General features: G+C 45.8%; 1 protein-coding gene across 1 annotated transcript in view; it reads right to left on the bottom strand.

Annotated features, from left to right (window-relative positions):
- Window positions 1-375: 375 nt before the first annotated feature.
- mast2 (microtubule associated serine/threonine kinase 2) overlaps window positions 376-23,795 on the bottom strand; it is a 178,532-nt gene continuing 155,112 nt past the window's right edge. The window contains 22 exon segments of the mRNA XM_040129350.1: window positions 376-5,128; window positions 5,131-5,515; window positions 6,607-7,160; window positions 7,254-7,441; window positions 7,548-7,684; window positions 8,073-8,195; window positions 8,606-8,832; window positions 9,024-9,281; window positions 10,020-10,199; window positions 10,694-10,842; window positions 11,127-11,281; window positions 11,766-11,875; window positions 11,974-12,096; window positions 12,561-12,662; window positions 13,894-14,059; window positions 14,444-14,576; window positions 14,712-14,850; window positions 14,937-15,145; window positions 15,328-15,431; window positions 15,724-15,791; window positions 16,009-16,141; window positions 18,875-18,976. Of these exon segments, the coding sequence (XP_039985284.1) occupies window positions 3,933-5,128; window positions 5,131-5,515; window positions 6,607-7,160; window positions 7,254-7,441; window positions 7,548-7,684; window positions 8,073-8,195; window positions 8,606-8,832; window positions 9,024-9,281; window positions 10,020-10,199; window positions 10,694-10,842; window positions 11,127-11,281; window positions 11,766-11,875; window positions 11,974-12,096; window positions 12,561-12,662; window positions 13,894-14,059; window positions 14,444-14,576; window positions 14,712-14,850; window positions 14,937-15,145; window positions 15,328-15,431; window positions 15,724-15,791; window positions 16,009-16,141; window positions 18,875-18,976 (4,941 nt within the window). The 3' untranslated portion in view covers window positions 376-3,932.

The following is a 23,795-nucleotide window of genomic DNA, read 5'->3' as shown; positions in this document are numbered from 1 at the left end:
ACCACATTTCGGGATCGAATTACCCGATCTGTCGTCAATCTTTAATCAATTAGTCTGGATTCCGGAGCACACGGGGACATGTGATTGAGTAAAAAACGAGTTTTGAGCAGAGCCAAACAGAAGTTCTCTGGATTTTCGATATTCCATTGATTTATATCAGCCATTATTTGTTTCTTAGCATAAAGACACATTTCTGATACAGATGTCTTAGAAACTATGTAGTGAAGACAGTTTCTAGTTTCCTCTTTGGCATTTCTGTTCTGACACTGATAGAATTCTGCGAAGCTAAAATTCAGCCGATGGATGATATTGGTCCTTTCGGTTCTAGCTCTAAGTACAAACCCCGGATTTATCTGTCACCAGTTTGTGTCAACTCTTCTAAAACAACGAAACGCCGATGAAGCTCTAGACTCTGGGCTCTAAACTCTAGAAGGTGGACTTTAACAGGGACATGCTGTATTTCCAGGTTGAACCCTAACTCACTTTTGCATGAACAGAATAAAACCGTCGAAGCTGAGATCAAGAGGCTTTGAAGAGAGTGAACGCAGGAAATCTTTTGGTTTCAGGGTGGATAGCATTATCAGATCTGAATCTTCGTTGCCCTCACTACAAATCCTGATATTATCTCACTCTGGAACTGGATCCGAACCAACAACGAGCATCGACCCTACTTGTTGCTCACTACAGACGAAACTTCTCTTTTGGGCTCAGAGCTTCATACGACCTCACAACTCTGTCCTTGCGTACTGCAGAACCTCAAAATCTGTCCATGTTCACACTCAAATCTGACCTGCAGACTGATTCCCTCTTTTTTCCATCCACCTCTTTGGTTTCTGAGCAGTGCGAGTCAGTCATCTCATTTTTCAGGTCATACCACACTAAGAGGCGAGAAGTCTGGGCTGCGTGCACGAGTAACATCAAACGCAGAGGGTTGATTGACAAAAACGATTCCGTTCAGGTCTGACGCCATCGAAGTGAGAAGTCACCGCTCAGCAGCTTCCCCACTGTCCGATTGGCCCGGAGCAAACTGCGGGTAAATCCTCCGAGGTCAACAGCTCAAAAGATGGGAGCCGCTTCCTCTCCCCGAGCCTCGGCACCACTGATCTATTCCACAGACGCACCCGTCAACGCACTTCTGCTCCGCCGCAAGACGACGAGCGCGCCGTGCACAAGAGCGCAGATGACTCTGACATATGTGCGCCGAACCTTCCTCCTCGCTTAACAACCTCCGTCACAGGCGACCTCTCCGTCGCACAAACTATCAACACACCACACAGCGATCGGGAGTCGCCTACGCACGCGGACACCTTGCTGATAATTATCCCAGCCTGCCAGAGGAGGTTTGATTGCTACAGGCAACAAGTTCCATTGACAAAACACTAAAAGGAACAAACGACATGTAAACATAATACAGAGTCAGTGTCGATGTCCGTTTAACAGTGTCCTTTAAAACGAGCCCGAAGGCTCTTATTTCAACTGGAATCTGTGAACTCTCCCCGACAGTGACACAAGCTCAGCAAAGACACAAGACACCGAGGGAGGTTTAGTTCATCTTAAACTTACAAGAGGAACGTCAACCTGCTATTTGGAAACACGGCAGGTTCAAATGTACGACGTGAGCGGACTCGCACCTGGGCCGGGCTCGGTGCGCAGTCAGCCGATTTCGAGAGGCGACGTTCTTCAAAATGTGACCAAACCAAACCAAAAAAAACCAAAACAAACAAAAACAGTACAGTAGGAATCAAAGATGTCATCAGGACAACACAGAAGAAAATAAATGTGGTGTTTCTAGGAAAAATAACAACAACAAAAAACAGGAGGAACAGAATTTAACAGGAGAACTGCATTTTGTTTTTACCTACTGAAGCAATAGTAGAACGGAGCTCAAACCAAACACACAACAGTCAGTGGTCAAACATCTCTACCAGCTGCTTGTCTTTTTTTTTGTTGTTGTGCCAAACCTGACGCCCGACACAGACTCGGAGAGCGCTCAGCACACGTACACAGGTAGCAGGGTGTCCTGAACAAAGTGAACCCTAAAACACACACTCACACACACGCGCACACAAACACTCAGGGTATAAAACAGGTGCACAAAAGAACTTTAAATATTCTTATATATATACATAACCATGCACAAATTAACAAACGCTCTCTCCCTCACACACACGTATACAAAGTAAAGTCCGATAACTTTACAGGATTAGAGGCAAAAAACACAGCAAGTTGGTCCAGATACCAAATAAAACTACTGCAGCCTTCAGAGGCTGACGGGGCTAGAAATAAAAAGGTGCCGGTCCGGCAGAAGCTTGACGGTGTTTCCAAAATAACCCCCGTCTGTTTGGATCCTTGCTACAACTGAGTGTCAGTGCAGAGAAGCTGTTTCTGCTTTCGTAGGTTTCTGCAGGCAACCAATAAAATCAGGTAGTTATTTAGATCCTTGGCTTCATTTCCGTGTGTGTCTGGAACTAAAACACATGCAATAAGCCTTGCTAACTCTGCTACACGATGCTGGGGTGGGGGGCTCGATAGGAATTTACCGAATCTGAATCCAGTATTGAATCAAAAGTTTTTCGAATCCCTTATGGAACACATTTAGGTTTGGCTTTCAGCGTATGGAGGAAACTAAATAGCTATGGCTTATACACTGTGTAATCTCCCTCTGGCAACATTTGTCTTATTAACTGGTGAAGGCGACAGTCATAGACGCTCTTTGCTAATAAAAATGGACGAGTAGAGAGAGATTTGTTAGAAAATCTGGGCATTCTCCAACCTGAGACCAGGTCCCAAAAATGGAGCCAACAAGTGAAACCCAACCCTATAGCATCTTAGCTAATGATCACGTTTTCCCTATTTTCCAGGCAGTCAGTGCCTTCCAAGTATCTGAAAATCCACTTGGAGAGAACTGAAACTAACTTTGAATTAGCTAATCCGCCACTGGGCAGGTCAGACCTGTTGTCAAAGTTGCATCTTCCTAGTGAAGTTTTTGGATTTAAACTGCAGAGTCAGTCTAAGTTCTGCGCCTGACCGCACCTTCCCTGTCTCTCTCGTTTGATAAATGCACACAAACCCCAATCTAATCCAATAACGGCCTCTAAAGGAATCTCTTGAAATCGCTGAACCATGCCTGGAGTCTCTGCTCAGGGAATACATCTCCCCTTCACAAGACCTGCAGAGTCAGATCATCGGGGACTACAGCGAAAGGAGAATTCAATTTGGCCCAGTTAGCTGGGTGCTGAGTGTACATTGACGGTGCAGATTTACCCCTATTAAACACACGATAATGCATTTACACTGATTGCTAAACATACGCTGGACTTTATTGCTGAGATACAATCTTTTTCCAGTCAAGGCTGAGTAGATGTTGTCGGGCAAGGAGGGATGGGGAGAGGAAAGTGGTGTGTTCCGTAAGGCACGTCCTGAACTGTGAGGAACATGCATGTAGGCTCTGTTGAAAATCCTGGTGAAAGTTAATGAGGCAGCAGAAGAAGAAAATGAGTGAGAAAGTTGTGTGCGATGTAGCTACGTTTGAAAATTGTACGTGCGTGGACCGCCGAGCTCCTTATTTCTAGCCCCTTACATGTTTGCAAAAACAGAAAGAACGCCGACCCCTAATGTTTAGGGGTGTTAATTTAGTCTGAAAGCAGGAACCAAAGCGTCAGGACACAATAATAACTCACACGAACGTAAAGAGCACAGAACAGCTGGAATGGAACTAGGACTACCACATCTGTCTCTGCTTCAGATAGCTCTCTGTCTCTCTCTACAACTTTCTTTGCTTTGAAAGTCTAACTCTCTGGTTAGTGCGAAGTTACTAATATGTTGTTGTTTTTTTTTTCCCCAAACATGCAGTTTGTGTGAGTTTTAAAACCTCAAGCCAGCACTGAGCGGTGCGATCTGTACATTTCGTTCTGGTTCTCTGCGTTTTGCTGCTACGTCTTCTTGCTGGTTGCTTTGTCTTGTTGCGAGGAGGCGGACACGGCGTTGCCGGTGGCAGCTGTCGTCTGAGGTTCGGACCTCTTGCGCTGTGGCTCAGATGCTGCAGAGCTGGGGAGGCTGGCGATAAGGGCGGGCTGAGCTGCTGTGGCACCCAGACGCTGTGCAGATGCAGAGGCGGTCTCCCTACCTGCAGACTCTGGTGTGGCCCTTTCTGGGACGTCCTTGCAGGATGGTGGCGCTGGGGCTGGGTGGTCTTTTTGCGGTGAGGGTTTGGCCGGTCTCTGCGAGGTGGTTGGTGAGGAAACCCGCTCGGTTTTCTGTGAGGTTGGGGACTCCGAAAGGTGAGTCGACTGAGGGGTTGGAAGCTGTTTGGATGGAACTGAGAGAGCATCAGTTGGTGGGACTTCTGGGACGCCACCTCTGGATGGTTTCTGGTCCTTCTGGCTCTTGTCTGCAGCTGTGCTGAGTTTGACAGGACCAAGAACGCTCTTGGCTACTATCGCCAGCTGGGACACCACTTTGTCCACACCACTCTCAGGGGGCAGAACTGGGGAGCTTGAACTTGAGTTGGAGCTAGAGGTGGATGGTGACGATGCACTCAGAGTTGCAGCGGCGGCGGCTGCACAGAGTCTGCGGTTGTCAGCCTCTTTCTTCTCCTTGGGGATGCCTGGAGAGGAGCAGGAGGTGCGGGGACTCTCTTGGGCGTCAGTGGTTTGGCAGTCTGTAGTACTTGTCGTAGTTCTGGAGTCTGTGGCATTCGTGCTTGTTCTGTAGTCAGGAGAGCTTGTAGCGATTGCGGTAGATGGGATCGTGGTTCTAGGGCTGTACGGGGTTCGGTCTTCAGCCCTGGTCTCTGACGGACTAGACTTCCCCCTGAGAGTCTTGGAGTCTTGTGGAGGAGCCGGCTTGAGGAAAGTGTCCTTGCCGACTGAGATGAACGCACTGCCTGGAGTGGAGAAGGGAAGGGGGCCCTGAGTGGATTTTGTGGTACCGCTCTGCTCCAGAACTTTCCCCTCTTGTCTTACGCCGTCTTCTGTGGATGAGGCACAGCTTCCGTCTTTTAGTCCAGGGGAGGAGGTACTCTGATCGGGCTTCGTCTCTGTAACGGAAGGGAGGGTGTGCGAGGGAGTGGGCCTTCCTACCTGTGAGGGCCCTGTGTGGGTGAAGGTAGCGTGAGGGGTGCAGGGGAGAGGCAGAGGGACGGCAGGGTGCCTCCAGGGCCTGTTCTCACAGTGGTGGGCCTCAGCAGGGGGGGAGGGGTGAAGGTCGTCCCCCTGCGTCCGTCCTGGCTGTCCTCCGAGCCCTCATCTGTCTCGTCCTCAGATGAATCGACCTCGTGTATGGCGTCTTGCTTCTGCAGCGATTCCCTCCGCTCGGCTCTGTCCTGGCGGATGGCCGACAGCTTGTCCTTCAGTTTGCTCTTCCCGGGGGCCAGGCCCAGCGAGCCGGACACTGGGATAAGGGCACCGTCCCCTTCCTGGCGTCCTAACTTCCTAGATGAGGAGGAGTGTTTCTGCAGGCTGCCCTTCTCTACGCCCCGTCCTGCTGAGGACAGCAGACCCTCGCTGGCCGACTCCTGAAGGTCAGTGAGGGAAAAGACACAGAATAGGCTTGTCAAATACGGACTGACGTAGAAATCCCGAACGATGCACAGTGAAAGGAGAAGCTACACCGACTTTTAAACTGCAGCCCTTTCCAGGCATGAAAGGTGTAACACTGTTAAATTCATGAAGCTGTTTAGGTGATTTTTTCTGTCCTTCAGACAAAGCTGTGTATTATGGATTTTAGATCAGACTTGTGTCATGTTGGTCGTGTTATGTAAATGCTGCCAGGTTCTGACCTGTCAGATTGCTGTTGTGACTTTTACATAAAAACTTTTCCTCGGGCGTTTGTTCAGATATGAGACCGACATGTTCAACTGCCAGCACCTTCAGAATATGTAACCAGGTGCGTGCCTGAGAAAGGCTTTAGATTTGATATTCGGCTAAATAACAAAGGAGTTTGTGTTTTTGTGGATTTATCTGTTGCTGGTTCCTGTAGCAGAACATTAGAATAAAACCAAAGTCTTCTTTCAGGTTTTAATACAATTGTCTCTTTCAATCTGTTTCCAATTTATGATTATTTTGCTACGTTTTCTTGTTTCATGTTTTTTCCACTAAAAGTTGTTCAATCTCACCAAAAATGTATTTTGTTATTAGTGAATCTAGAACTGCTGTGATTGGCTGGCAGTAGTGGCTGTGCAGAACTGACACTGAATTGACTGAACAACTGAATTGATCACGGCTTCGTGACTTTTGATTGACAATACCTGTTTTTTCTTTTCTTACCTGTAGAAAAAACTTTCCATAAAATCTTCCTAACCCGTAACTTAAAGGCCTCGCGTACATGATTTGACCCTTTTTTGTTGTTGTTTCATTGAAATGATTCATTCAGCTTTGTCGCTCCACTTTTGTTGCCGTGGCCATGCCAACTCTGCCTGCGTCCCCAGGGGGACCTACTTCCTATTTCCTTTTAAAGACACTGTTATTAATGGTCACTATCACCATATCTTTGAAGCAATATCGTCATCTTTAAGCCGTTAAACCATCTTATTTAGAGACACTACTATGGAATCAATACATTGTCAGATTTGGGTGCTGAAGTCACCGGTGTGTGATAAACTCATACCTGAAGGCTCTGTAGGCTCGGCTCCCTCTGCAGAATCTCCTTCTTAAACTCAGAGTGGGAGATGTCTAGACTGTGTTTACGACTCCCTACAGCCGCTCCCACTGCCAGCTTCTTCTCCCCCGCCGCTGCCACCCCGGAGGGAGACGAGGGGGAGCTAGAGAGGGAGGCGGCCAGTTTCTCAGCTGACTGCACCCTCTTGAGGAGCGGGGAGCGTGGAGGCTCGGCGCTCTTGGGTCTGGATATCTGCCTCACCAGGGGAGGGGAGGAGTGGAGCTTCACAGGGAATGACTGTCCCACGGCGGACTGTCCCAGACCGTGGCTGGGCAGCGGGGAGGGAGAGCGCTGTGGCGAGCTGCTCTGAGGTGTGGGTGAAGGTGTGCGTGCCAGAGGGGAGAGGGGGATGTTGCCGGCAGACTTGCGTCGGGGAGAGCGGTACTGGCGCTGGAGCTTCGGGGCGAGGCCGTGCAGAGAGCTGGGCCGGATGTGGCCGGAGCTCGCCGGGGAGTTTGGGACGCTGGAGCTGGGGGAGCTGCTCTGGGACGAATTTCCACCGACTGAGGGGTAGAGAGCGAGTTTAGTGATCCAACAGAGTTGTACCGGGAGGTTACATCAAATTCAGACCTCTTCCACTTGTCTGTGTCTCTCACCTGAGTGGGCGGAGTCTGGCGTGGACCTGTAGCCCTGCGTCGGGCTCCGCGGTGACAGGTTGTGTGTTGGTGAGCCGGGGCCGCTCTCCCCGGAGGACAGGGAGCGGTTTAAAGAGGACAGACTGCGGCTGGTGTGGAGGAGAGACGCCTGCTTGGTGATCTTCCTAAACAGAGACGTTCTCTTTTTACTGTGGGACAAAGCACACAGAGAGGGATCAGTTAACGAATACACGCGTGTACGCTTCCATAAGTCACGCAATACGATGTCTGACATGACACCGGTGTGCGTCTCACCTGTCCTGCCCCTCCTTGTTCTTGGTCTTCTTGTTGCGTCTCGCCATTTTGGATTTGTGGCTCGTCTTTCGGGCGGGGCCGACTTTGATGGACGTGTTCTCAAACGGGGTGGCAGAGATGGACACTTTAGCGCCGCTCTGAGGGACGACAGAAACTGCACTAGTGACACGTTTTTTCTTTCTTTTTATTTTTTTTCCCAGATTCAGTTCCCTTAGATGTAAGTGTATCGATTTTTTTGCTCACAAGCTCAAACATCAACTAGATTTGATCTTATTACAAAGATTTGTAGTTTTAGTTTGATTTGACACTTTTAAAATAGTTTTCAAGTAGTTTCATGGAAATATTTCTGTCATTCAACAAAGACGGTGTCTCGAGATGCAACACAGAATCAGCATTCACAGAAAGAAGAAGAGGGAGAAGAAGAGAAAACTAAAAACAAATATGAAAATAACCAGGGCGTACACTTTGACTGTAAATGACCAATGTGCAACAGTGGACTTGGGTGTGCTCTGTCCGTGTGCGTACCTTCAGTATGAGCTCCACCACCTCGGTGTGAACCAGGCCATGGACCGGCTCTCCGTTGACGTGCGTGATGAGGTCTCCCTCCCTCAGCCCCGCCTCATGGGCCGGACCTCCCTCCTCCACATGCTGAGGGCAAGAAGAGAGAGAGAAGGGGAAATGACAAAGGGAGGGAAAGAAAGAGAGCGAGGAGGAAGCAGACAACAGAGTGAACCTCTGGGTTGAGGCTGTTGTACTGTTGTTTACTGCCATCTTCTGTCAACAACGAGATCGCACAGGGAGTCGGCATCAAAAACACCCCGATATTTCTACACTTCTCTGATATTAATACCTGCCTTACGGTAGTTAAATCTCTAACAACTTTTTCTGCACTTATTTTAGATTTACTTTGCTGCAGATGAGCATCTGCACTCCTCATTTTACTTCCTTCAGAAGAAGCTGGTTTTTAAAAAAGTACAAGACATGATGATTGTGAGCGTGAAAACTTATTGAATATTCACAGTTGGCACATCCCGGCTTCATCTGCACTGCGGACTCACCCAGACCATGTGATGCACAGTGTAGATGTCAGAGTCTCCCATGTAGACCCTGATGGCTCTCAGCGTGAAGCCGTACTTCTTGCCCGCTCTGTGGATCACGATGGCGGGTTTGACGCTGCTCACAGCCGGGGACAGGTCCCGGCTCGGAGAGGAGTCTCGTGAAGACGGATTGGACGACAGTGAGTGGGGTGACATCGGGCTGGCCAATGGGGAGGCTCCGTGGTGGTCTAAGGACAGAGAGACAAAGTAGATTGTGGTTGGTGAGCTTCTTGGTGTGGTAAAGGACATGTTTATGGATCATTACCTCATTTACTACCTCACTGTTTTTGAAGTACCACGTAATCAGCATATCGTATGAAAAAGAAACTCAAGCACAGATGAAATGTGATCCTTGCGTTTAGCGGACTGCCTCACTGACCTGCAGGGATCATCAGTGACAGCGTGGTTGCGGAGGCCGACTTGATGACCTTGTTGAGTGGCCTGGAGCTCGGGGCCGCGTGTTTGTCTGCGTCTCCAGACAGCAGCCGGTGGCGAGCCCTGCGAGCCGCCAGGTCGCTGATGGCTTTCGGAGTCGCCGGAGAGTCGCCGTCTGCCGCACCTTTGGCAGCACCTCTGGCGGCGCCATTGCTGCCGCTACCTCCATTACCACGTTCACACACGTCGCCTGAGCTGCCCGCTGCGTTGACAGAAGAGGGTGGAGAAATAAAGGTGAGGGAAAAGGGCAGATGAGGCGTTCTTTGTTCTTTGTCATCTAAACGCAATAATAACGTATACACACACACACACACAAGTATATATAATATTAAATAGAATTAGGGAACAATCAAGGTTTCTGTGAATATCAGAGTTAATACTTTAGTGGACCTTTTTCATCCAGGACATAGAGACATTTCAGAGAGGATTTGGACAAATCATGCAGAAAGTTTTAAAGTGACTTCTCTCCGTTGGCTGGTTTGACAGGTGGGGAGTTGGGTTTATGTAAAATTGGTCTTTTCCCCACTAAAGTAGGAGTAACACCAAAGTCAGCATATTAGGGATCAATAAAAACACAATCAATACCAGAAATGTTCTTAATTGTGTTACTGATAAATGTTTATGTTGTTGAAATTGTGATTAATTCCAGATAAGGAAAGTTTAAACACTTGTAAGATGTGGTATTTATAAAAAGGGACCTGCAGACGCCCTCAAACATATGCATCTCTTTACAAGAGTGCTGCTGCTATGAGCAGTAAAAATATTTCTTATCACACCCAAACAGCAAATTTTCACGTTACTCCTTTAATCCCCCTCAACTGTCCAGATTGATTTTAAACCATTTACTGATCCACTCATTTAGACGGAAAAACTGATCTTAGAGCTTTGTCTCGGGATGTTGCCTCCTATCTGTGTCTCTAAAGTTTGCGTTTGCACTGACGTGTGAGCGTGGCCTTGCTCAACTGACTGGACGTGGAGCTCGGGGTGGTGGGAGACTCGTCCAGCTTCAGCTCTCTCTCCACTGGGAGTTCTGGGATGGCGAGGGGCAGCTCGTCACTCCGCGGGCCCCTCACTGCACTCGGACCCAGCAGGCTGGGACTCTTACGACTTCCAGCGGCACCTGAGCGACAAAGAACGAACAGGCTGGGACCAAGAGTTACAGCTCACTACACCCAGTTTTGATTCTTCAAAGGAAATCTAAGAACTGACTGGTAACTACTTCAGGGGGTTTTTCCCAAGTGTCAAACGCCAGCAAAGCAGCTGATTAGTCTTCCCTGTCTGACAGGCTCCATCTCCAAATGAACATTTTGAATTTTGGGAGTTCAGGGATATGTCACTTTATGGAACCGTTTTCAAAACGAGGCTCCTTCAGGTGCAGATAACCTGCACCACACACGGCCGCCTGGTGTCTATACATTGCCAGTAACCCTCACCTGTGTCAGTGTGGATGAACAGCTTCCACAAACAAGCCTGACGTGACGGATTTTAGACACTTCTATTTCCTACAGCAGCCTCAACAACTCTCTTTGATTCTGTCTTTTCGATCTGGAGGAGAGTTTCCTCCTGAGCCCAAGTGACCACAGGCAGTCAGCACATCCTTCCTGTGGCTTTTACCTTGGCCTTGACCTCCCTCCTCCTCAGCGGAGATGGCGAAGCGCGGCATCTCGATGATGGCGGAGCAGCAGCGCCTCCGGACGGTCAGGGGCGGGCTGGAGTCGCTCTCCGTGTGGGACGACTCCGAAACAGACAGACGCTTCCGCAGGCTTGGGAGATGAAGGTGAGGAAAGATCAGACACGTGCAACTACAAGACAAAGCCGCCAACCAACTAAATCAAGACGCTCACATCCCAGCTGGCTTCTTGTATGAATTAATGCATAACTACAGAACAATATCATGCTAAATGCACAACAGTTCACACTTCTTGTTCTCTGGAACTGTAAATCACCCAGATTATTCTAAAAAAAAAATTGAAATATTTTAAGAAACCAAAGATAAAAGTCCTTGAATGTCTGAGTGTGTCTTGTTTTATGAAGCCGAAGAACTCACATCTCTGGAGATCCCACCAGCCAGGACCGATCTCTGGACTTGAGTCCACTCAGGCTGTCGATACGATCTCCTCCCTCCTCACTGAGGCTGCGTTTGGTGGGAGGAGGAGTCCTCTTCTCCTCGTGCAGAGACAGACGCTCCATACTGCTGTACACCTACACGAAACAAGTCATATGTGATACCACATTTAATATTTTAGTTTGTTCTTTGGGTCTGACGGACTAAAAAGTTGTCATGCGAGTATTTGAATTATAGAAACGAACTACAGTTGGATTAAATATAATATTTTATACTTTATAAAAACACGATATTTGAAAATAATTGAATCAAGAATTGAGAACATATTAAAATAGAAAGCACACAGAGCAATCCTCTAAAGTGGTTGTTTTCTTCAGTTCATGAGAAAGTAGTGAAAAAAGGATAAAAAATGTCCTAAATTAAAAATCTTTAATTCCTTAATCCTTCCTTATTAATAATTAAATCCCTAGAGAAAACTCCAAAAATGTGTCACTTCTTCCTTGACAAACAGCCTTAAAATTGTATTGAATTTGTTTTTTGTTGTTTTAGGTAAGAGTTTTACAGGCTAAAATCAGTGTTTGGATGATAAGTGTTGAGATGTGTGGATGTTTTTGTGTTTACCTTGCTGAAGCGAGGCGAGCAGGATGAGAACTGACGAATCTCCACGTGTTCGTCATCGTTGGTGTCGTCTTCCTCCTCTGAATCCACGTGGTGGTACCGATCGGAACGAGCTGACAGAGACACAGTGGTTAGGTTGTATGTTGATTTCAGTGCGAGTGCAGAACTTTCAGACAGGCAACCAGTGTCTGTAAGCCAGTCAGAGACATACTGTCAAAGTAACTGGTGTCGTCCTCAGACTCCAGCTGCGGGATGAACTCGGCTTTCTGTCTCAGCAGGCCGTTCCAGTCCAGCTCCGTGAAGAAAGAGTGCTGCTTCACCTCAAAGGCACTTCCTGTGGAGATGAAGGAGGGACGGAGAAGACGGCGAGAGAGGATGGAGAACGGGGGGATGAAAAGAGAAGGAACGGAGGGAGACAGATGAGGGAGGACATCGCTGAGATCTGACCGACTCTCAGGTGTACTGAAACTCTGAGTGTGAAATAAATAGAACCTGTCAGCATCGAAGAAAAACACTACTAAAACTATTGTGATTTATTTTACTGAAGACATCACCTGGCAAACAAGCAAGAAATCTTTTGGGGCCAAGATATTCCAGTTATTTAAAAGTAAATATTAAACTACAGACAGGCCCTGACACTTAAATCCGAGACGCTATTTAAACCTAAAATTCTCCCCAATAACTTGCACTGTATGCATTCTTGCGAAATGGGAGCCCAGGGGGAATCAAAGCGACCATGACCCTGTCCGTGTACCTGTGAGTCCGAACATGCCGACAGTGTGTGTGTGTGTGTGTTACCTGTGCCCAGTCTCTCCAGTGGGTTTTGTCTCAGCAGTTTGGAGATGAGGTCCTGAGCCTCCTGAGGCAGAGCTTCGTCTTCCTCTGGCCAGATGATCTCATCTAACACAAACACAACACACGAACAACCCACAAACATGAACACACGCTTCTGTGGTCCTGTGTAATGCAAAGCCAGGCTTCTCTTAAACTAATCAGGAGTGGGATTTATCTAGTCAAGTACATTTCCTATCATGTGCTATCACGTACGTAGTTTTGACCATCATCCCTACATGTAATAACAACCCTCCCCACCTGCGCCACAGTTCGAGAACCACTGACAAATATCAAGAAGACAGAAAAAATACAGAAGACAATCAAGGCATAAGGAGGCCCTCGGTTCTTTATCACCACTCTGCATCAATATGGAGAGACAGACTCAGACAGTCATAAAAGAGACATACAAGGATCAATACAGGTTTATGATCATTGATTTGCCCTTTCATCAAAGGGAAGTGAAAGGAGAAAGGAACGCAGAGGAGAAATCACAATTGATTTTATTCCATGGAAGTCAGGCCAGTGCTTCTCTGCTGTAGAGTAACATCTCTATCTGCCCAGTTCTGATGAGTCCGTCAAGTCTGCTGTGCTCTCCCCTGGAAACCCTCCGTCTCAAACATACAGACATAACAGCTCCTTCATGGAGAGCACGAACTGGACAACATCCATTTTTAAGTGTCTGATCCACAGTGTAAGAATACACTTTCTGGCGTCCAAGAGCTTGTTTCTATGCTAGCTGGCGTTTCTGCCTCCACGGGGTCATTGAGCCTAAAGTTCAGTTTCAGTAAATTCAGAAGCTTCAGACAGTTCATCTCTGGTCGTCTTCTTTTTGTCTACGATTTGTGGCTGTTTTGGTAAAATTGTATTTACTTAGAAACAGTAACTGGTTAAACTGGACTTGTTTACATCCAGTCTGAGTGCCCTCTCACATCAGACACCGGCACAGCAAAATCCAGTGATGCGTCTTTGCGAAGGGTTGTGATGGACACTTTGTGATGTAGTGACTACGAGTTGGTGTGCTTCTCTAGCGGGTGAGCTAACTGCTAACATGCTAGCTAGCTGCTAACAGCCATCCACAATACACAACACGATACTTTGATTTACTTTGCCTCTGCAAGCAAATCCACTAATCGCTAAACTTTATTAAACTGAAGTGATTTTGCTCCCAACTGTTGCTGTTACACAGAAAATGCTGGTGTGAGCGGGCTCTGATGTGGTGGCTGCAAGAATGTCAACGTTACAAGAGCTGAATCAGCGTTGCTGAGTGTAACTACAGTGTGTCCGACGATCTACTCACCACTGATGACCTGACCGAACAGCTCCTCCGGTGTGTCTCCGAAGAACGGAGCGCAGCCCACCAGGAACTCGTACAGGATGACTCCCATCGCCCACCAGTCCACCGGCTTCCCATAGCCCTGACGCAGAATGACCTCTGGGGCGATGTACTCTGGAGTGCCACACACCTGAAGAGGCATCAACCCACAGAAAAATCGGCTTAGGACATGGAAAAAAGTGGTCGGAACAATGGAGGGAAATTCAGCCAAGCCCCACGATATTTGCAAGATCTTGCAATTTTATCAAACCCCCACAATTGTTCTGGAAATAGAATTTGGGAGTGGAAGAACTTAACCAATCGCAGCAGTCGAAGAAAGCTAACTGCACAGGCTAGTGGCAAAAAAAATACCTACGGACCGTTTACGATTATCAGTTACTTCTCTGAACAGCTGCAATTCTGCAGGTTTAAAATATGAATACATTTTATGGCAAAATAACAAAAAAATGCAGAAAGGTTTGGAAAAGCTACTGCAAATTCCACCATTTAAGGCTGAGGGGAGGGGGGCTAGTACCTGTTTATCGAGGAACTCTCTGGTGTCTTTCTCTATGTGTCCTTCATACAGGTTTGTGGTCAAACTCATCAAACCGATCTTTGAGAGACCGAAGTCTGTCAGCTTAATGTGTCCCATGGATGTGATGAGAAGACTGCAGGAGAGAAAATGAAAGGTTACATCCCAAAATAATGCCGCTTCTCTATAGAGAAACATGTACAAAGTAAAGCCGTGTGTTTAGATGCAAGTGTGATGACAAAGAACGTGTGTGTGTGTGTGTGTGTCTTACTTGTCAGGTTTGAGATCTCTGTGTACGATGCCATAGTTGTGTAGATACTCCAATGCGAGGACGGTCTCTGCGAAGTACATACGAGCCATATCGACCGGCAAAGCCCCGATATTCTTCAGCAGCGTGGCACAGTCTCCACCTACAGACGAGAGTCCCGACATTAGGCGACACAATACTATTACCGCTACGGATGGTAAACTGTGGCAATAATAATAAACGTCTCACCCTCCACATACTCCATCACCATGCAGAGGTGCCTCCTAGTCTCAAAAGAGCAGAACATGGAGACAACAAACGGGTTTTCGGCGAACGTCAGGATGTCTCTTTCCACGAAGGCCTGCTGGATCTGGTTCCTCAGGATCAGGTTCTGCTTGTTGATCTTCTTCATGGCGAAACGCTGCCGGGTCTCCTTGTGACGCACCAGAAACACCGCACTACATACAACGAACGAAAAATCAAGGGATTACAAATTTCAGTGGTAAGTTGCTTTCCATTGAAATAGTTACTATTCAGCATATTTAAATCAACATTACTGCCCAGGTCTTCCCTCAAATGGTGGATATCTTATTTTGAAACGCGGCGGGCGTGGAGCAGGAGAAATGATATGTTGCCGTACCCATAGGCTCCGTTACTGATGAGCTTGATGTTTTCAAAGTCTTCCTCTCTGGGTGTTTTGGTTTTCGTCTGTGGTGGTGCTGCTGGGACTGTGGTTCCTCGACTCTGAAGCACAAACAACAGAGAGAGAAAATGTTTACATCGAGTAACGGGATTAAAAAAAAAAAAAAAGGTTCAAAGTTATCTACCAAGAGGGAACAACTTTATTTTCTCATGTAACTATTGTGGCTGATCCATTCTGTTTATTGGGATTTTCACAGAAAAATATACTGGCTGACTTTTTTGAAACAATCATTGATAAGCTATTTCAAACGAACTATTAGCTGCCAGTTCTATCGGCAGACATTCATGGTGACAGACATTACATGCACTGAACATTATCTGCTTATGTGCTCACATCCACCGAGTCATCCGTCTCCGGGGTTTCTGGGTTCCCGCTGTCATAGCTGCTCAGCTGGGCCATTTCTACGGAGAGACCCAGAGATCGGTCACCAAACGGAACCAGAGCAGGAGATATCGTCAGAATAAAGAGAAGAACTCCTTAAATGTGTTTCGTCAGGTTGACACAACACAAAGCACAATGTACAAACACCCACCACAGCTGCTCTTACTGTATGTCACTTCACTGCACTTAAAAATAAACTAAAATAAACTAAAAGGTAAACTGTGGTAATGGTGTTACCCTCCAGGGGGTCCCTGGTGAGGCCCAGCTGGCTGATGATGTATCTGGGGATGTCGGACTTGATGCCCTGGCCTTCCTTGGCATGGCCCTCTGCTGCTTCCAACAAGTGGTAGAACTCCTCAGGATCAAACTCCTGCAGGGGGAGGGAGGTGGGGGGATAATGACAGAGGAAGAAAAAGAAGGGTCAAAGTTCAAGACAATGAAAATGCTCAACATTTACAGGAAAAAACATGAATGTATTAATGTCCAGGACATATTTGACCTTTGCATGGTGTAAAGCAGTTCAGGTGCTGCTGTGTAAATCACAGCCAGTGCATTACCAGATAAGGGGGAAAAAGCCCGGTTTACATCATGCGTTGACCGTTGCAATACGTCATATAATAATAATTAAGTATTATTTGAATATTTAAAAATGTGATAATGAATAATATCTTATTTTGACAGATAATAAGTTAAGGTGATTATAAACATTTATCCTATTGAGCTCAGCTTGTCAGAGATAACACAACGAAAGATTAGACAAAGCACTAACAATTGGACAAAAAAAAAAAAAATCTGTTTTTCTTTATGAAGTATTCTAACTTTCTGCGGTGTGGTCAGCAGCAGGACAGCAGGAGGGTCCAGCATGCTCCTTAGAATCTGACAACAAGCAGGACACAACCTTACCAGATTTCATCTTAGAAACAGACCCCATCACTGGTGATTCCCTTCCTGTCACACTAATATTCAACTGATGTTGAATGTGGTACGAGAACTGAGTGAATGGTGTTTTTGACACAGCTGACGCTCAAATAAAAGGAGAGTAAACGGTGGCCCATCAGTGATGGTTTCATCCCAGTTCTCGTTGGGTCTCGAAGGTTTTTGTCGGTTTGGGTCCTGGCTTTATCTCAAGCCCTTTTAGACTCAGTCTTGGATTTCAGCTGAATGGCTCTGACTGCAGCCCCCAACCTCCAAGTGCAACAACCACCATGTTTTTCAGTTGTGATGCACAAAGACCGCGGTGTTCGACAATAAAACAGTCCAGCCAGTGGAACACAAACTCGGGCCTCTACAACAAAAAGGGGCGACAGAACGAAGACGTGGCTGAACGACGATGCATGAGGAGGTTAACATGGACGTTTCTTGCTCTTGCACAGCCCAATGTAACTCCTGTGTGCCCTGACAAAGACACAATAGAGCCTAGTGCTGTTATACCCCTGGTTCTGCAGCTCACACACATACAGTATACCTGTAAACACAGACTCCCTGCCCCCTCTTCTATCTGTGTGCTTCCATTTGTAAAAACCCATCCTGTATGGTGTCAAAGCTTCAGATGCGTGTGATTAGCCAAAGCTACCGATGTGAGCGCCCGGGCAGCCTCCACTCCTGTCCTCCTCCTCCTCCCTCCTCCCTCCTCACCCTCCACCGTTCCTCCAATTATCCATGTCTTTTACACTCGTTTTTTCCCCCCACTCTGTCTTTATCTCTGCTCCCCTCTTCAATTGCTGCCTTCTTGGCTCATTTCTGGGCTAACACGAGGTTGGTTTCACCTGCTTGGCCTCCGATTTTCCCCATCTTCACCCACACTGATGGAGCTCTGCCTGGAGGATGGAGAAAGTGCCTGTGCAATTCATACATAAACCTCACCCTACAAGCTGAGAGGTGTTAATGTGTGTGTGCATGTACATTAGGCTGATTTCATATTCTCAGAGGAAGTCCATAAATGAATTGCTGTGATTCAATCATTTCACTCCGAGGAGCAGGAAGCTCTAAATTGTTTATTAACCATGCGTGGAGTCAAGCTGTACGATATGAAAAAGCTGTTCCAGTTAATACTGGTCATATTTCTCATAGCAGTTTTTCAAACACACTCTAATTGACACCACTGTGCAGTTTGATTAAAATTCAAAACGACTGCATGTAACTGATGGGGATAACCAACCAGAAAGGGGTTGATTAAAAATATTTAACAAAACAAGGACTGGAAATTTTTCCGTATTAATTTAAAATGACACGTGAACAAAACATATTTTAACACGTATGTCTAACATGAGGCTTAGTTCCACGGTGTGTGGTCTGTATTCTCTGCTTCCTGTATTTGCTTGTAACAATATATTTTCTTGTCCTTTGAATGTTCGGCCCCCTTTTTTAAAGTTACAATTATCATATGTGCTTTTATGTGCGTCTCTTGTGCTGCTTTGTAAGTGGTTTAATGTTGTTTGTCTGCCTTTTGTCTTTATTCAGCTCCCGTTAGCGTTAGATAAAGACATTTATCTAAATGCGGCACATCATAATCATCAAAATGTTACATCTAATGTTAAAGTGGTCTGCAAAAAATGGCCCCCTATATTATAATATATCACTGGATTATTATTAATGGATTATTGCTACTGATGCATTCACTCGTAAGCAGGAGTTGTTCAAGGGGGAGCTCATTTTTACTGATTTATACACTATTAGTAGTTTAATCTGAGAATAAGAATACATCATATTTTGTACGTTGATTAAACTTAGTGCAGTAAAAAGTAAAATCTTTCCCCCCGAAATGCAGCAGACTAGATTTATTAAGTGGCTGAAAATGGGAATACTTGAATAAAGTGCATGTGCTTCCAAACTGTGCTTAAGCACAGTACCTGAGTAACGTACTTCACTAATTTTCCAACAATAAATTATATGAACAAATGTGCTTTGTTTAACGACTACGGTTAAAGTAAAACGTAAACCGCATTCTGAGAATCACTAGATTCAATAAATAATCTGAGGCTTGGGGGCACCTGTGGACTGAGTCTGCTACATGCCTCAGCCCGTACGTGCTTGAGCAGCGGGACAGCGGTCACTCACTGTGTAGAGGATATTCATCGGCTGTCCGGCGGACACTTTTTCTTACCAGACACTCCAGCAGCCGCGCAGGCCGGGCGATGATGATCATCAGCTTCTTGACGAGCTGCGTGACGAAGGTAACCTCCACGCTCTCTGAGCGCTCATGAGCCTGTTCACAAGCGGACAACAAAGCAGCGGGAGGCAGTTAGCTTAGCAGCATGGGAAAACTCTTCACCTTTAATTTCTATCTCCATTTCCAGATTTAAGAAACCTGTCAAGACAAAAGATTTACAGCTCACAGGAAATACATGAATGAGGTTTTAATGCACTTATGAGAGAAAAGCAGGATCCCTGATTTTAAATAATTCATCATCTGAATGTATGTGACCTTGAATCTGTGCAGAAAATGTCCCTTGTACTGTGTTTGTCCTTTACAAACAAAGCAGAACGAGCAGTTTGAGGACAAAACGGACGGTGGAGTCCTCCTTTCTGTGACACCTGAGAGGTAATCTAAATCAGGAAGGCCGCCGCCTCGCTCCCCGATATCCGCCGTGAAATGTCTGTCAGTGTGGAGACAGAGCAATTTACCCAGCAATCCACTGTAACCGACTGGAAACACATCTGGTGCAAACAGTGATCCCGAGAAAGAAATGGGGTGTGCGCGTGTGTGTGTGTGTGTGTGTGTGTGTGTGTGTGTGTGTATGCGTGTGCCTGCGTAGAGTGGGAGCCGTAACAATTACAAACCAACCACTGTAAAACATGTTTCATTCTCAGGGGAGTAACGTGTGTGTGTGGACATGTAGTCTCATGTGTGTATGTATTTATAATGTATGTGCGTTTGTGTGTATGTGTCAGGCTAACAGAGTGGAGGTGGTGGTTCATAAACAAAGCGCGGTCGACTCGTTGCTGTTTGTCTAACAGAGCTGTGCTGACAGACGCCGGAGGCCCGGGGGCCCCCGAGCCCAGCCCTGAATTATTCATAATTGTAATGAAACCTGGATGTGCACACTAAATATGTATTAGGGTGTGTATATGTACATGTAGGCGTGAAGGAGACTGAACGTGTGTGTGTGTGTGTGTGTGGAGACTGTACTGGCCAGTGATCGGTCAGTAATGGACAGCAGAGGGACGGACTCCAACTGTGCAGCGGCTAATTAAGCGGTCAGAGTGTGTGAGACAGACTGTACAGTATATTCACGCTGCATGTCTAATGTGAAAGATTCCCCGGTGGGACCAAAACAAAATCGGACAGGTATTAGCGGCTGGTTTTAGCTTAGCTTATCACAGATATTTTGTATTAGCACATAAAGTACGTTGGCTGAATAGTACTTGCAAGAAATGGCAGAACAGGAAGACCAAAGATATGTTTGTGATCATTTAGAAACAGTCTAAATTAGAGAGTCTCCATTACACCGTTTATCTTGGTCACAGTTCTTCTAAATGTAAGTTACGCTTATGAAAACATTTGTTAAATGTTTTTTTTTATTTTTAAAAAGAAAAAAACTGTCTCAAATATCTATATTGGTATCGGCCTCAAAAACCCAGCATCCTCAGATTCTAGTTATTTATCCTTATCAGTTTATAGCGTATGTTGGCCACCAAGGAACTGCATTGCAGAAATGCTAAAAATATGGTTCGAAAAGGAACTTTTTGGGATCTTTTGATATAAAAATTGGAAAAGCTTTGATGTAGCTTGCAGACAGAAACAAAACAGCCACAGCAAATGAAGGATAAAGATTAAGATGGTTACTGGCTACTTTAATTAATGTTTAATTTAATGTTCATAATACAGGCTTTTACTATACACAAATTGTCTACTGGTTGTTCAGTATAGTTTTTTGTAGTTATTATAATAAAAAAAAAAGGCTTATAGGCTACATTTCTATATGTAGGACTCACTTTTCTTATTTCAATTTAATACAGTTTTGTTGTATTTGTGTTGTTTTTTTATTGTTGTAATTGGTACAAATCTTATTTCCATTAAAATGTACTGTTATATTTGCTACAAGTGTTTTGCAAAGTTTATTTCTAAAATGTAAAATGTCCTGCTCAGTATATACCTCAGTCACAATTCACAATTAAGGGGACCCTTTTCAAAAATATTAGTTCAAGTGTTTATGTTCAGAACCAGCATTATTATAATTTTTTAAAAACTCTGTCAACATCAGCGTTGGCCAATAAAAATCTAGAATTAGTCGGGCCCTACTGTGAAAAAGGTTTCCTTGGAAACTCAGGCCCAGCTAAACATTTCTGACTGAGAAACATTAAAGGTAACAAAGGTTTTGTTAAGGTTTTCTGAATTATTTCCATTCTGATGCACTGACGTTCATACAGTAAAGATTACGCAGCTGTGATGCTCCGTCTTTTCACACCTGCTGGACGAGTGTCAAATGTGAGAGATAATGCTGGGCTTTTTTTTTTTTTTTTTGCTGATTTAAAATAAATCACGTGAATGTTTTTATTGTGATTTAATTGTGCAGTTCTTCAAGAATAAAGGGGTTAAGGTCCAAACATCGTTGATATTTTGTACGATTCTGGGAAATCACAGATGGTCACACTCATCTTTTCATTCATGTTTATGGTGACATCCATGTATTTTAAACTAAAAATGACTCAACAGGAAGGGGTCATCTCATTGGTCAGTCAGTATAAACTCATCATTTTCTCTAAGCGGGTGATGTTTCCAACCGAGTCCAGCAGAAAGCCAAATAAAACCAGATGTTTGCAGCTGCATATGAGCACTTATAGGTGACAGACCACCACAGCTGAGTTAGCACTCCGCCATCCCCACTGCCCTCAGGTGACCTCCAGGAGTCTAACGGGGTCTCCCAGGGGTTCCGGCAGCGGATGGCCAGATGCAGGTTGCCATGGTGACCGCCAGGCAGGTCACTGAGGGCCCGTGACAGGGATGGATGAGAGAGGGGAAGCGAGGACGAGCGGCGGGGACTAAGAGAGAGACGGAGGAGAGGGGTAAAGGTGGAGGACAGATAGAAGACAAGACCAGGAGCAGGGGAGGACAGGTGGAGGAGGTGAGTCGGCCTCCTGCGAGCTCTGTAATGGGGTCGTGACACGAGGAGAGGACAGAGCGGACGGATGAATAAAGGAATGGATACACATGGAGGACGAAGGCAAAGAGGAAGGGTGATCTTAAAACATGTGAGCTGATGGAGGACGAAGACGTGTGAAACCTTTTTTGACTATTTCATAACCTACAAACTTGAAAAGCTCAAGTTCTCAAATGAATTCATTTAAAATCTCAGGTTGCGTTTACAGGATCAGCCAAAAACACACATTCACATTTGGTTACTTTTTGTATAAATGGATGCTCAATGGAATTTTATATTAATTTCACGACCCAGTATAATGTTACATATATTATAATGCATTATAATGGATAAGAGATCATTATCTGGGTGAACCGACCACGTAAATCGAACAACTCTGTCTCTCTGTCCAGACGCTGAAGGGCTCCACTGTGACAACAGGTAAACTGAGATGACAACTGACATTCAGCTCAGTTCTCAGGGTAAGATGTTGTTCCACTAAGCTCTAAGGCAGTGAAGGCAACACTTGTCCCTCCTTAACGTCCTGAAGGGAAAAACTGATTCCGAGCATCTTCTCAAGATGAGGATATCACAAGGCCCTAAATGAAACATAACTTTGTATACTAGACAAGTATAGAACAAGTTTTACGAATATTCTAAAGGGCGCATTGTTCCTTTACCACTTACTTATTTATTAAGCCAAAAGAATTTATCAAAAAACGATATATAACACTGTCATACCACCAGTAAAAAGGGCCTGATGACTTTTCAAAAAGTCTGAATTATTAATTAGTTATTAACTACAGAGAAACACCCACAGCAGTTGACTGATTACAAGATGATTTAATAATTAATGCATTTGTCAGTGACCCCTGGAACATGCTCAGTTATTTGTTTTCTATTTTCAAAAAAGCAGCCACATCTCTCACAGAACAAGCACCGCTGTTTTACTTTCAAGCGAATTGTAACGAAATAACAACAATGATGGAGAATTAAGAACCAAGCGTTTCTTTTTGCATGTGAGCGTGACAGGAAGTTACATCCCACTAAGAACAGAAAAAGGGGAACAAGCAGCTCCTGAGGTATCGTATTAAACCACCCAAAGCTGAGCCAGACCTGAGCTGAAAGTGACTTCAAAGTTAGAGAGAGTTGAGAAACTGTGACTGTCCGTTAAAAAGCATCAAAAGGTTTCAATCTGCCCTCGAGTCCTAGTGACCGAGAGAAGCGACGGCTCGCGTCGTTTTCGTCATCATCACTGTGCCAATAAAGCTCAACCAAATCAAACCGAAATTGACTCAACTGCAAAGTCTGCATCCGCCTCCTCCTCCTCCTCCTCCCAGCTGTGAGTGAACACCGTCCACTTGCTCCTCCTCATCACCTCCTCCAGCACCTCCTCCTCCAGCCTCCTCTGCCACGAGACGCGTGACATGTCGCCTCCAAAAATCCAAAACCGCAAAAACGACGAATGATTTCCATAAACTACGCGGGGGGGGGAGGAGGTTTTCACAGCTGCATTCCACCTGCTCACGACCTCATCTTCTCCTCTCCTCTCTGTGTCTGCTCCACCTGCTGCCGCACTTGGCCGGCTGCCGAAAAAAAACAACAACCAAAAAAACAAAACAAAACAAAAAAAACAAAAAACGCAGGCTAACGCTGCCCAGTCGGTGATGTCATCATCCAGCCCGCATTGCAGCTTTGGGTTCTGGAGCGCCTCCACATGTGTTCAAGTCAAGTTCCTCACACCCTCCAAAAGCATTCGAACAGGCTTCATGCATGTACATCCACCTCCCCTTCTACGAGCGCTCCCCCCAGCCAATCAGAGGCAGCGGAATCTCCTGGAATTCCCGCCCATCCCAAAACCCTCCGACCGCCCCTCCTCCACGCCTCCTGTTCGTCTGGGAGACTCATCTGTCAGCCCCTGGTGACTGCTGGAGTGTGAAATTA

This window comes from Xiphias gladius, chromosome 6 (genome assembly GCF_016859285.1).
Source record: "Xiphias gladius isolate SHS-SW01 ecotype Sanya breed wild chromosome 6, ASM1685928v1, whole genome shotgun sequence".
In the NCBI taxonomy this organism is placed as follows: Eukaryota; Metazoa; Chordata; class Actinopteri; order Istiophoriformes; family Xiphiidae; genus Xiphias; species Xiphias gladius.
This window is presented reverse-complemented; position numbering and strand designations above follow the sequence as displayed.